This window comes from Geotrypetes seraphini, chromosome 13 (genome assembly GCF_902459505.1).
Source record: "Geotrypetes seraphini chromosome 13, aGeoSer1.1, whole genome shotgun sequence".
Taxonomy (NCBI): domain Eukaryota; kingdom Metazoa; phylum Chordata; class Amphibia; order Gymnophiona; family Dermophiidae; genus Geotrypetes; species Geotrypetes seraphini.
Genome location: NC_047096.1, coordinates 73,731,610 through 73,745,161, shown reverse-complemented (window position 1 = coordinate 73,745,161; position 13,552 = coordinate 73,731,610). Strand labels below are relative to the sequence as shown.

Sequence of the window (13,552 nt, the reverse complement as noted above, 5' to 3'; positions counted from 1 at the left end):
AAATTGCAAGAGCACCATGTGAGACTGGAAGACCGGGCGTCAAAATGGCAGATAACGTTTAATGTGAGCAAGTGCAAAGTGATGCATGTGGGAAAGAGGAACCCGAACTATAGCTACGTGATGCTGGGTTCTGTGTTAGGAGTTAGGATCTAGGTGTCATTGTTGATGAAACGTTGAAACCCTCAGCTCAGGTGTAGCAGTGGCTAAGAAAGCAAATTGATTTCTAGTAATTGTTAGGAAAGGAATGGAAAACAAAAATGAAAGTGTTATAATGCCTTTGTATCACTTCATGGTGCAATCTAGAGAATGACACAGGGACAAATTTGTCACCGTCCCCGCAGGAACTCAATTTCCCCCATCCCATCCCTGCGACTTTTGTCACTGTCCCTTGTCTCTGCCCCATTCCTGTAAGCCCTGCCTTAACCGCACAGACACTTATGATTTTAAAGCGTTTGAGGCTTGTGCAGATGAAGACGGAGCTTGCAGGAATGGGGCGGGGACAGGAAAAGAACTTGTGGGGATGGGATGGGAAAATGGGTTCCTGCAGGGAAGGGGGAAAATGTGTCCCCAGGTCATTCTCTAGTGCAATCGCACCTTAAATACTAGTTTCTAGTCGCTACATCTCAGTTAGAAAAGGTACAGAGAAGGGTGACAAAAGTGTTTAAGGGGATGGGTCAAATTTCCTGTGAGGAAAGGCAAAAGCAGTTAGGACTCTTCAACTTAGAGCAGTGGTCTCAAACTCGCGGCCCGCCAGGTACTATTTTGCGGCCCGCAGTCTGTACTAGTGCTGCCCGCTCTTTCCAGCGTCCTCTGGCCTCCAGCTCTTACCTTCAGATAATTACTGCAGCATGCAGAGAGGATTGCCAGTGCTGTAGCGATCCTTGCAGGCTGCCATCATCCTCAGCATCACGTTCCCTCTGCCGCGATCCTGCCCCTGACGTCAGAGGAGGGGCAGGACCGCGGCAGAGGGAATGTGCTTCGGAGGCCGATGGCAGCCTGCAAGGAATGTGACAGCACCGGCGATCCTCTCTGCAGGCATGGTAATGAGCTGAAACTAAGACCGGGAGGCCAGGGGAGAAGCTGGAGGACGCTGCAAAGAAGGGAGGAACATGCAGGCCTTTGGGGAGGGAAGATTTATAAATTATAAAGAGTTTTACCTCATGCAAAATTTCAAGACATTAACTTTTTTTTCTGCGGCCCTCCATGTACCTACAAATCCAAATGTGGCCCTGCAAAGGGTTTGAGTTTGAGACCACTGACTTAGAGGAAAGACAGCTTAAGGGAGATATGATACAGGTGTATGAAATATTGAGTGGAGTGGAATGGATATATATGAATTGCTTATTTACCCTTTCCTAAAATACTAGAACAAGGGGGCATGCAATGAAGATACTAAGGGCTCCTTTTACTAAGCTGCGTTAGGGCATTAATGCGCGGAATAGCGTGCGCTACAATGCTGTGCGTGCTAGACGCTAATGCCAGCATTGAGCTGGCGTTAGTTCCAGCCGCGTAGCGCGGAGTTAGCGTGCGCTAATCTAATGCGTGCACTAAAAAATGCTAGCGCACCTTAGTAAAAGGAGCCCTAAGTAGTACGTTGAAAACAAGCCAAAGAAAATATTTCTTCATTCAATGAAAATGAAACTCTGCAATTCATGGTCAGAGAAGGTGGTAAACACAGTTAGCTTAGCAGGGTTTAAAAAAGGTTTGGCTAATTTCCTATAAGAAAAGTCCGTAAGCCGCTATTAAAACTGATTTGGGAAAATCCATTCTTTATTTCTAGGATAAGCAGCATAAAATCTGTTTTATTGTTTTAGGATCTTGCCAGGTACTTGTGACATGGATTGGCCATTGTGGAAAATAGGCTACTGGGCTTGACGGTGTCAGGTCAAAAGCGCGCCGGGACAAAGGCGCGAGCAGACAACTGAGTGCAGTGCGGAGGCGCGCGCCGAAGAAAAAGACTGTTTTTAGGGGCTACAACGGGGGGTGTGGGGGGGGAACCCCCCCACTTTACTTAATACAGATCGCGCCGCGTTGTGGGGACGTTGTGGGGGGTTTGGGGGGTTGTAACCCCCCACATTTTACTGAAAACTTAACTTTTTCCCTGTTTTAAGGGAAAAAGTTACGTTTTCACTAAAATGTGGGGGGTTACAACCCCCCAAACCCCCCACAACGCCGCCACGATATGTATTAAGTAAAGTGGGGGGGGGCTCCCCAACAAAACCCCCCGTCGCAGCCCCTTAAAACAGTCTTTTTCTTCGGCGCGCGCCTCCGTCTTGCGCTCAGCTGTCGGCGCACGCCTTTGTCTTCCGCGTTACTGTCTATGAACCGGGCTTGACGGGTCTTTGATGTGTCTCAGTAAAGCAACACTTTTTTTCGGCTGCATTCGACACTTTGGACAATGACGTTCTGTTGCACTGTTTGAGGGGGTTTGGATCATCAGGATTAGTATGAGATTTGTTTTATTTAATTGTGGGGAGAGAGGAATCAGGAGGTTAGGATGGGTGATAAACTCTTGGTCTTTAAACAGCTGGCTCAGGGGTTCACAGGGTTTGTGCTTGTCAATCGCATTGTTTAGCATCTGTTTGGTTTTGCTTTGTAATCATTTGCAGTCTCTGTCAGGTTTTAATTTTCACATATTTGCTGATGCTAGGAATGATTAAGAAGGGGATCACGAACAGATCGGAGAAGGTTATCATGCCGCTGTACTGGGCCTTGGTGCGCCCTCACCTGGAATACCGCGTCCAGTACTGGTTGCCGTACATGAAGAAGGACACGGTACTACTCGAAAGGGTCCAGAGAAGAGCAACTAAAATGGTTAAGGGGCTGGAGGAGTTGCCGTACAGTGAGAGATTAGAGAAACTGGGCCTCTCCTCCCTTGAAAAGAGGAGATTGAGAGGGGACATGATCGAAACATTCAAGATAATGAAGGGAATAGACTTAGTAGATAAAGAGAGATTGTTCACCCTCGCCAAGGTAGAGAGAACGAGAGGGCACTATCCAAAGTTAAAAGGGGATAGATTCCGTACAAACGTAAGGAAATTCTTCTTCACCCAGAGAGTGGTAGAAAACTGGAACGCTCTTCCGGAGACTCTTATAGGGGAAAACACCTTCCAGGGATTCAAGACAAAGTTAGATAATTCCTGCTGAACCAGGTTTTCCCCTCTTTTTGAATGGCTGATTTGGCAGTAGAAACAACCCCTCCCCCCCTCCCAAGAAGGTGATCTGTGGTGCCCAATATCTTTATTGCAGTCGAGATTCGACACGTATGTGTTTCAGCCCTATGGTCTGCCTCAGGAGTCTGAACTTTAAATGTAATGTTTTGTGTAGCTCTAGTTCTCACTTATTGAAATGGTGCCACTCTGTGGGACTCCGGAATCTTGCTACTCTTTGAGATTCTGCATGGAATCATGATACTACTCTTTGGGATTCCAGAATGTTGCTACTATTTGAGTTTCTGCCAGGTACTGGTGACCTGGATTGGTCACTGTGGAAACAGGACACTGGGATAGATGGACCAGTGGTCTGACCCAGTATGGCTGTTCTTATGTTCTTAAATCTACCATTGACACCTACAGAATTAGAACCCAGATGGAGAAGGCCGCAGTGAGGGTGATCAACCCAGTTCCTGCCTCACAAGCCCTCATCTCTTGGAGTTACTCACTCTCTTCTTCATCAGTGGACAACTTTGATGTTTTCCGCTTGCGGTCCTTGTAACCCTCCACATCCAGAGCGCCCTCTAGATCAGCTTCAAAGTCAGTCTGCGGAAAGCCAGAGAAATAGTTAGCTATGAGTCAGTGGTTGGCTGGCTAACCCAGAAAGTAGCGAGAACTTGTTGAAGAAAGTATATGTTTCAAGCTATGTGACTCTCAAAAACGAGCCCTTTGATATTCAGCACTATTTAATCAGTCAGAAACAGCCAGTTAAATAGTGTTTTGGTGGCTGACCACAAATATTCGGCAGGAGATAACTAGTTAGCGCCTACCGCTAAACTGACTATATCATGCGACGTACCTGGTTTGGTGCAGATATTCTGTGTCTAACTGGATAAGTTTAGCACTTACATCTGACCACATAAATAGCAGTCCAATCTTTAACCACTAACAAGTTAACCGGTTAGCACTGAATATTGGCCTAACCAGTTAACTTTTTGGTGGCCAAAAAAAGCTCGCTATTCAATGCTGGCAGTCAGATATGGCTCGGCACTGGATATCTATTTTTTAAATCTTCTGCTAGATGTACGAGGTGCTGTACATACTTACTAAACTTATCAACCTCTTCATAAAACATATCCAAAGCAACTTATATCACATCCAGTATGGAAGCTGACAATTATAAACCAGGTCTAAACAAGGGGACATTCGTTGGCAGACATATTAATAACCATAATGGGAATCCTCAAATAAAAAGAGGTTTTGGTGTAGCCATATGACTAGACTATGTTAGATAGAGTGTGAACCCACCGGAACGGATAGGGAAAATTTTTTTGAGTACCTGAATGTAAACCACTTAGTGATTTTGCCACAAGGTCATATACAGATACCCAAATCAGAACAATCTGATTCTGAAAGCCGTCTCATACAGTAAAAATCATATTCTCACCTCCTGAAGTTGGCCTGAAGTATCCATGTTGAACGAAGGTGCAATTTCTCTCCCGAGGTCACCTCAGCCAGGATGAATCATTACCCAAGAATCAAAATCCTGTAAACAAAAAACGAAATCCCAAAATTTTAGCAGTTAGCTTACTCTGCATTGTAAAGTGGACAGGGAGTGTGAAGGTTTGGTTGTGTGCATACTGAAGCTGTTCGTAGACCAGTTCAACCATGCAGAGGGATCCCTGGTCCTGCAAGAGACTCACCTCAACGAAGTACCATTTCATGAGAAGGGTAGACATTGAGCTGATCAGAGGCCTACTTTTCCAAAAGACACAGGACCTACGTCCATAGAAGCAATGGGGCAAATCCTTCCTCTTGTAACCTGAGTCCATCTCATAGTCTTAGATTTATCTTCCGAGAAGTGAAATAGAGGCGGCACAGTTTGAGTCAAGCAATCAAGTTGTGATAACTACAGTGGGGTATCCAGAGGAGGTAACAGCTTATTTATGGGATCTATAACATATTTAATGTTTGCACTGATGCACCTAGGGGGAGATAGAGCATAGGTTATTGCTGAGCTGATGCCTTGAGGATGGGACGGAGCACACTTCAGTATCTGCTTTGGTGTCTCTAGCTTGCATGGTGAAGAAATGTGTTTTTCATTTCTGACTCTGTCCTAATCGGGGAATCCTTGACTATGGAGAAAGCCATCAGGCCAGCCTCAGATAAGCCTGAGAGAGCTTTCCCTCCCTCTTTTCTGGCCAGCTGTCAACAACAAAAAAATGAATTCTCTGTAGGGAAGCCCTCAAGCGAATGATTCCTTACACACCAACAAAGCTCATAGTAGGAGTATTTGAGGGGTGAGGCCCTGTAAATAATGAGCAGAGCAGAGCTGCGCACCATGGATTTTGAGCCTTTATCCCAACTCCACGGTGTCTCTTCCTGGAGTTCATTCCTGGAGCAAGTGGTAAAAGCAGTTAATGTAGCTGGGTTTAAAAACAAGGATGGGCAAATCCCTGGAGGAAAAGACCATAAACCCTTATTGAGGCAGACCTGGGGAAAGCCACTGAGATTACATAATGAGCCCAACTCGGACCTGGAGTACCCCCTTGTCAGTCAGGTTTTCACGATGTCCTCACTGAATTTGCATAAACTTGATTTGTATACACTGCTTCCTCTAGATGCAAATTTATTTCATGCATATTCATTGTGGATATCTTGAAAACCTGACCGGCAAGGACCGAGTTGAGAAACACTGGCCTAGACTATTGGTACTTTTGGGGATCAGGCCAAGTTTTTGCAACCTGGACAGGCCACTGGAAACAGGATACTAGGGGGGTCCTTTTATTAAGGTGCGATAACTGATTTAGCACACGCTAAATCTAAGGCATCTATTATATTCTATGGGCACCTTAGCATTTAGGACGCACTAATCTTTCGTGTGCGCTAAATCAGTTATTTCGCCTTACTAAAAGGACCCTTAGGTTAGGTGGACCCTTGGTCTGACTCAGTAGGGCAACTTTTATGTTGTTATGTGAGTTTCCAGCTCTGGCTTGGTCTCCCATTGCCATGTTTTCCTTCTTAAAACTGCCTTCTCACCAAAGTAATTTAAGGCTATGTCTTTCATTCTCACTTTGGTCTCCTTGATATTTAGAAGCCAACGTCCAATTTTGTCAAGCCATTAGCCTCTCTTTCTTTTTTTTTTTTTTTTTTTGTTCTAACACAGGCCAGAAAATTCCAAGAGCAATGGAAGTGAGCCACTGAGAAGGGAGACGAGAGAAGCTTATAAAACCATGAGTGGCGATCTTGATCTGATTCAATATGGCCTATCACATGAGCAACTTCTCTAGCTCTAAATGCCTTAACAATGTCTAATCATAAACAATTATTATAACACTTTTTTTTTTTATATAAAATCTTTATTCGTTTTAAAACTTACAATAAGTGTGACAGTGAGTTAAAACATTTTAACATTAAATAAAACACTTATAATCAACAATAGTCCAAATCATATAACAGGGGTGTCCAACCTTTTGGCTTCCCTGGGTCGCACTGGCTGAAAAAAATGTTTCTGGGGCTGCGCAAACGCTGCAGCAAGACAGAGGAGGGAGCCGGCAAGACGGTAAACACCCGGGGGCAGCAGAGGAAAACACTGCATCACCCTCGACTGGGGCCGCACAAAATACTTCACGGGGCCACATGTAGCCCTTGGGCCGCAGGTTGGACACCCCTATCATATAACTTATCTCCCTCCCCTTGGCAAGTGACTACCTGGATGCTCTTCTATTTTAGGATCACAACACAGACATGTCACAGAAATATCAAAGCCTCCCTTGTTAGAGTTGAGACTCCCCCATTCCCATTCCTACTGTTGCATATACCTATTTTAACTGGTACCCTCTCCCCAGAGTCATTTTATAAAAGAATTCACAACGCGTTCCACACACACATTTATTGTTAACATTTATGGAGTGAACAAGCAACCTAATGGTTAGTGCAGTGGGCTGAAAACCTTCCCCCCCCCCAATAAAAAATGGTAATAAACCAAAAATACAGATTGACTCTGGTTTTTGTAGCTGAACGGTCATGTATTCTTTCTCATTATTTTTGCTTACTGTATGATTTTTCATTCATTTATTTTTGCATATTTTCTTGATTTTCAGTAATGCGCTGTCTGTACCTGGCTATCCTGTTCGATGATAATCTGTTATTGCATTACTATTGTTCTGCTTGAACTAACCTTGTTGGTTGCATTCCTTGTTTATTGTACATGCCAATAAACAGTTTGAACTAAAAAAAAATACCGATTGACAACACCTGCTTGTTCATCCTTTGAAAGCACGTGCCACTACGCGTAAATGTTTAACCCCTTCTTCTATGAAACTGCGCTAGCGGTTTTAGCGCAGAGAGCCTCGCTGAGTGTCCCATGCTGCGCTCGAAGCTCATAGAGTTCCTATGAGCGTCGGGAGCAGCGCAGGCCATTCAGCGTGGCTCTCTGCGCTAAAACCGCTAGCGCGGTTTCGTAGAAGAGCAGGTGAACGAAGGAAAAAGGATCTGTGCCTTTAAAATTATTAGCGGATACCTTCCATCATTTTAAGTGCCTTTTAAAATTAAAATGGAATAGAATCTATCTAAAAATTAATAGTCAAAACTGAAGTGAAAATATAAAGTATAATTTAAAAAAAAGCTGAATGTAAAGAGAAGAGCAACGAAACTGATAAGGGGTATGGAAAACCTCTCATATACTGACAGACTGAAAAAGCTGGGGCTGTTCTCCCTGGAAAAGCGGAGATTTAGAGGGGACATGATAGAAACCTTCAAGATCCTGAAGGGTATAGAAAGGGTAGACAGGGACAGATTTTTCAGATTATGGGGAACCACAAGTACAAGGGGTCACTCGGAGAAATTAAAAGGGGACAGGTTTAGAACAAATGCCAGGAAGTTCTTTTTCACCCAGAGGGTGGTGGATACATGGAACGCGCTTCCGGAGGCTGTGACCTTTATGTGAAGAAAATCAATAAAAACAAGAGAAAATTTGTCCCCATCCCCACAGGAATTCAATTTCCCTGTCCCATCCCTGTGAGTTTTTGCCGCTGTCCCTGTCCCTGTCACATTCCTGTAAGCTCTGCCTTAACCACACAAGCCTCAAATACTTATGATTTTAAAATGTTTGAGGCTTGTGCAGATGAGGCAGGGACAGGAAAAGCACTCGCCAAGAAGGAAAAATGAGTTCCGTCAAGGATGGGGAAAAAATTGTCCCCGTGTCATTCTCTACTTTTCACCAATTAACCCTTTAGCAAACTGATGCTACCTATGAAGAAGGACAAGGTACTACTTGAAAGATAAGAGCGACTAAGATAGTTAAGGGGCTGGAGGAGTTTCCGTACAGTGAAAGATTAGAGAAACTGGGCCTCTTCTCCCTTGAACAGAGGAGACTGAGAGAGGACATGACCGAAACATTCAAGGTACTGAAGGGGATAGACTTAGTCAATAAGGACAGGTTTTTCACCCTCTCCAGGTAGGGAGAACGAGAGGACACTCTCTAAAGTTGAAAGGGGATAGATTCCATACAAACGTAAGGAAGTTCTTCTTCACCCAGAGAGTGGTAGAAAACTGGAACAACCTTCCGGAGTCTGTCATAGGGGAAAACACCCTCCAGAAATTCAAGACAAAGTTAGACAAGTTCCTGCTGAACAAGGACATACGCTGATAGGGCTAGTCTCGGTTAGGGTGCTGGTCTTAGACCAGAGGGCCGCCGCGTGAGAGGACTGCTGGGCACGATGGACCACGGGCGGCAATTCTTATGTTGTTATGTAAGAAGGAAGTGAGGAATCCACAGAAGAACCAAACAATGTTGTCCTTCATAGAAAAATGGGTCAAAGGATGATTGAGCCTATGAAGGATCAGCCATCACATGATTAGCAAAAGGACGTGTTAGCTGTACTATGTCCCTATTAGATAAGGTTTGTTGTTTCATATTCTAACTGCATTTCTGGGCTAGTTTAAGACAATCCAGGAGCACAAAACCTTTGAGATCAAAATGATAAAACATTTTGACACCCACCAGACAGGACTTAACAAAAACATTGGTTCTTTCGCATTAAAACACCATAATTTTTACAGCTTTGCTACCCTTCCTTATCTCCCTGCCTCCCACCCTACCCTCCCTCCTCCTGTGAGATTTGAATACTTTGATGTTGTCCTCTTATATACTGATAGCTGTCAGCATTTGCTTATCTCTGATCTGAAGAAGAAGGGGATACCTTCAAAAGCTAATCTAACAATGCTCTAGTTGGTCTCAGAGGAGACATGATAGTGACTTTCAAGATCATGATAGGTATCGAGAAGGTAGACAGAGATAGATTCTTCAGACTAATGGGGACCACAAGCACAAGGGGGCACTGGGAGAAGCTGAAAGGGGACAGGTTTAGAACCAATGCTAGGAAATTCTTTTTCACTCAGAGGGTGGTGGACACCTGGCACGCGCTGCTGGAGGTTGTGATAGGACAGAGTACACTACGGGGTTTTAAAGAAAGATTGGATAAATTCCTGAAAGATAGGGGGATTGAGGGATACAGATAGAGGTAGAGATGGGATATAGAGAGAGTATAGATAGAGACCAAGGGGGATTTAAGGGTTCAGACAAAGATCACCGTACAGGTCATGGGCCTGATGGGCCGCCGCGGGTGCGGACTGCTGGGCGCGATGGACCTCTGGCCTGACCCAGCAGAGGCAGCTTCTTATGTTCTTAATAAAAAAGATATCACCTTAATTCTTTTTGTTTTGTTTTATTTCTATATATTATCTGGGATAGTTAGAAATTTAGGGGGAAAGAAAACAGCATGTTGTTTAAATTTGGAAATTTTAACAGGAGCTGTGCAGCATCATTTGATATGAGATATGCCCAATCTCAAAAAACCATTCTAGTTTCAAGTTCATTTAAATTTTGTTATCCCGCCTTTTCAAAGTTTCAAAGCGGCTAAATATTCATAATACATTTGAGTAGGGTAAAAACAATTAAGACAAAATAACAAAATGACATCCAATATTAAAGAAAACATCAAAGTTTTTTAAAAAATAACAACAGCAAGAACAACAACAACAAAAAATAAACTTTAAAACAGTCGTGAGTTTGAGACCGCTGCATTAGATAGATTGTGGCAGACAGGGAAACACGCTTGAGTACCTGAATAAATTCATGTAAACAGTTTTTAGCTCCCCTGGGAGAACGGTATTGTAAAATAGATAAATAAAATTAATGTGAGAGGCAAAAGAGATCAACTGGCTATATTAAATGGACCTTACAGTCCTTATTTACGTTTCTAGGTTTAAACGCTTTATTTTTCTATTTTTATTTTGTTCCTTTCTTCTTGTCTGTCTTGGTTCATACCTTCACTCTCTTTATTTTGTACACTTCTTAGACATTTCTTTATGATCTGAGGTATATCAAATCAATTTGAACTTTGAACTTTAATGACCTAAGACACGGAAGGGCCAAAGCACAGAGACTGCAGTATCCTTTGCTGGGGGTTATTACGCAGGTCAATTACCTCCAGCCACTTGCTAAAAAAACATATAGAAACCCATGGTAATGATAGAGCAGGTTATTACAATTTGCTGGATCAACATCAAAGCAGAGTAGATTTTACTCAGAATCCCTCTACTCCATATTTTATTGTCTCCCACTTTCTGTAGACACTGAATTGATTTTTACCCAGCATCACAATTACTGTTTATGAGAAAGGTAAGGGGACGCTGAATGCAGAATGAAGACACTATCCAGTCCCTTATCTTATTTAATATCTGCAAGGTGTATTTTTTGGAAGGAATAGTAGAGGCATTAGGAACTTTCTCCCCCGCCCGTCCCCCCCCCCCCCCAAAAAAAGCTGCACTGTTTCTGACCACCAGTAGATGGAGCTCATCCTGACTGCACTAATGTTCTCAAGTAACATGCAGAGAATACAGAAGCTAAATGTAACCTCCAACACAATACAGAATGCAAAGGCTGAACAGACCAGAGGCCCCCAACAAAATGAAGAATATGGGTGGAGGGTTGGATGTACCAGAGACCTCCAACAAACTGAAGAACTAGAGGTGCCAACATTCTGCAGGATACAGGGGGCCAATGTGCCAGAGACCTCAAAAAAACTGCAGAATTTTGTGGGAGATGAATGTAACAGAGACCTTGACAAACTAAGATACAGGAACTGCCATTGCTACAGACCTGAAGACTCTATATTAACCTTCTTCCCCACTGTTGTCCTCAACTGACTGTACCTCCCACTTCACCCATACTCACTTTTTTCCCATTGATAGCATAATAGAAAATCCTAGGCAGAGGATAAAAGAACTCATTTTAAAAATGCGCCAACTTACCTGAAGATGTTAGTCTAACGTGGGGGATAGAAACCCCAGCTATGAGATCCCGGGCTCTCCTACAGCCCCAGCTGTTCTCTTTGAGCCTCCAGACTGGAGATGGCATGGAAGAGACTCTGCAACTCATTCTGTGAAGTCTGAAACTCCTGAGTCACCCCTGGCTTCCTAATCTCTCATACCCACCAGTGCATCAAGTGTACTCTGCCCTGGCCAGATCCCCCCTCCTATGTAGCACTGAATAAACATATTATCTGATATGCACAGTCATTGGCAATGGGGCCTTTCCATACTCTGCAACCAGTCTCTCCAGCCTCCTTTTGCACCCCCTTTCCCTGAAGCCCACCCCATCCGAACCTGACTTTCAGCAAACAGCCTGGGAGCTGTATGTTTCAGTGAAAACATGTATTTATTTTCCACCCTCCCCCATATGGTAATTTCATTCTAATTGCAAACACCTCCTGTGACATCGTATTTACAAGTATGAGGATTCCCTTTGACGCAAAGCAATGGATGGTAAGCTGGATCTCTTAAGGAGGAGAATAGATTCTGATATACTGTGTATATATATTTAAAATGTTTCCCTTTGGACTCCACAGGATATTCTCAGAATGTCACAATGGGGCCACTGCTGGAATTTTCTACCTGTGGGAACTGCAAATGGTGTATAGTCATCTCACACCAACATCACATTTTCATAGGACATGATGGCTATACACAGGTTTTGTTCACAGTAGAGTAAATCCTGGGTGCTATAAGAAATGAGAAGATAGCCACTGCCTTATTTGCTTTGGCTCTCCAGTCTCCATATGCCATCATATTCTAAGTACTTGAGAATAATTTGTCTTGTTTTACATATGAGGGTGGTTTGACAAGTTTGGGAAAAAAAAAAAACCCCAAACACAAACAACCCAAGTTAAACAAATATATATATATATTTAAAACCCATTTATATTTATCAATATAGTCTCCATCCAGTCAGAAAATCGGTTTTGTCAAATTTTTTTTAAATATTTGTTTGTTTTTTATTGAACTTTTCAAACTGTCCTCGAATGTTTGTAGAAATTCATAAATGCTTTCATAAGGCTTTTTGGATAATTACAAAAAAATAGGTAATAATACAGTAATAAAGGAACAAGGATGAACAAGGTCGGCCATATTGTTTCCCAGAGTCCTATGCTATGCTAACAGGGAAACAAAGAAGAGGGAGACAGGAAGGGAAGCAAGATATTACTATAATTTGGAATCCCTCTAAACACAATGTATTAGCTACACATCAACACCATAACAAACATGCTATCTAAAAATATCTGGCTTAATACATTCTAATGTTATAGAACGTAGCATGCAACTGTACATAAAGAGTTCAAGGCCCATCCAGTCTGCCCATTCTTTTCTCCAGCACTACTTCAAACACTGATTGATGTCTAGCTTTATCCTTGGTTACCTCACTGCTGAGGATCCTCCATGCTTAGAGTACACTTTCTTGAATTCTGTCAACTGTTTTTGCCTCCATTGGGAAGCTATTCCATGCATCTACCATCCTTTGTGTAAAGAAATATGTATTTAATTTTTATTCTATTTTCTACTTTTACACTTGTTTTTATAAAAGATCCAAATGGATTTTATTTCTGGCAACTTCCCATCATTACCCCTTTTTCCAGAACTTGTTTTGAAGGAATGCTTTTATCTAAAGAGACAAGAGCCTTTTGTGAAGAAATGTATTTCAAGTTAGCTGGAACTATGGACACTCTTCACCTGCTATTTAGCCAGTGGTAGGCAGTGCTTTGACTGCCTTCCACTGGCATTAAAGTTGGATATTCAATGCAGGCCATTTCTAGTGGCCAGGTTTACAGGTTTTATTAAAATTTGATAAAAACACTTTTATAATGAATTCAAAGCGATGTACAGAAAATAAAAATAAAATTTTATACATATTAAGACATACAATGGACTAGACCAGTGGTTCCCAAACCTGTCCTGGGGGACCACCAGCCAGTCAGGTTTTCAAGATATCCCTAATGAATATGCATGAGAGAGATTTGCATACCTGTCACTTCCATTATATGCAAATCTCTCTCATGCAT

At 42.8% G+C, this 13,552-nt stretch overlaps 1 protein-coding gene across 2 annotated transcripts in view; it reads right to left on the bottom strand.

Annotated features, from left to right (window-relative positions):
• The window catches only part of SLC4A1 (solute carrier family 4 member 1 (Diego blood group)), a 68,447-nt gene extending 56,788 nt beyond the window's left edge, over positions 1-11,659 (bottom strand). Inside the window, exons 1-3 of one of the 2 annotated variants that reach the window (XM_033917684.1) lie at positions 11,469-11,659; positions 4,600-4,698; positions 3,662-3,758 (exon numbers count right to left, since the gene is read on the bottom strand). In XM_033917684.1, coding sequence (XP_033773575.1) covers positions 3,662-3,758; positions 4,600-4,626 — 124 coding nt within the window. In that variant the 5' untranslated portion in view covers positions 4,627-4,698; positions 11,469-11,659. The remainder of the gene's footprint in view (positions 1-3,661; positions 3,759-4,599; positions 4,699-11,468) is intronic. The other variant, XM_033917685.1, reaches the window with a different exon arrangement.
• Between the last annotated feature and the right edge of the window lie 1,893 nt (positions 11,660-13,552).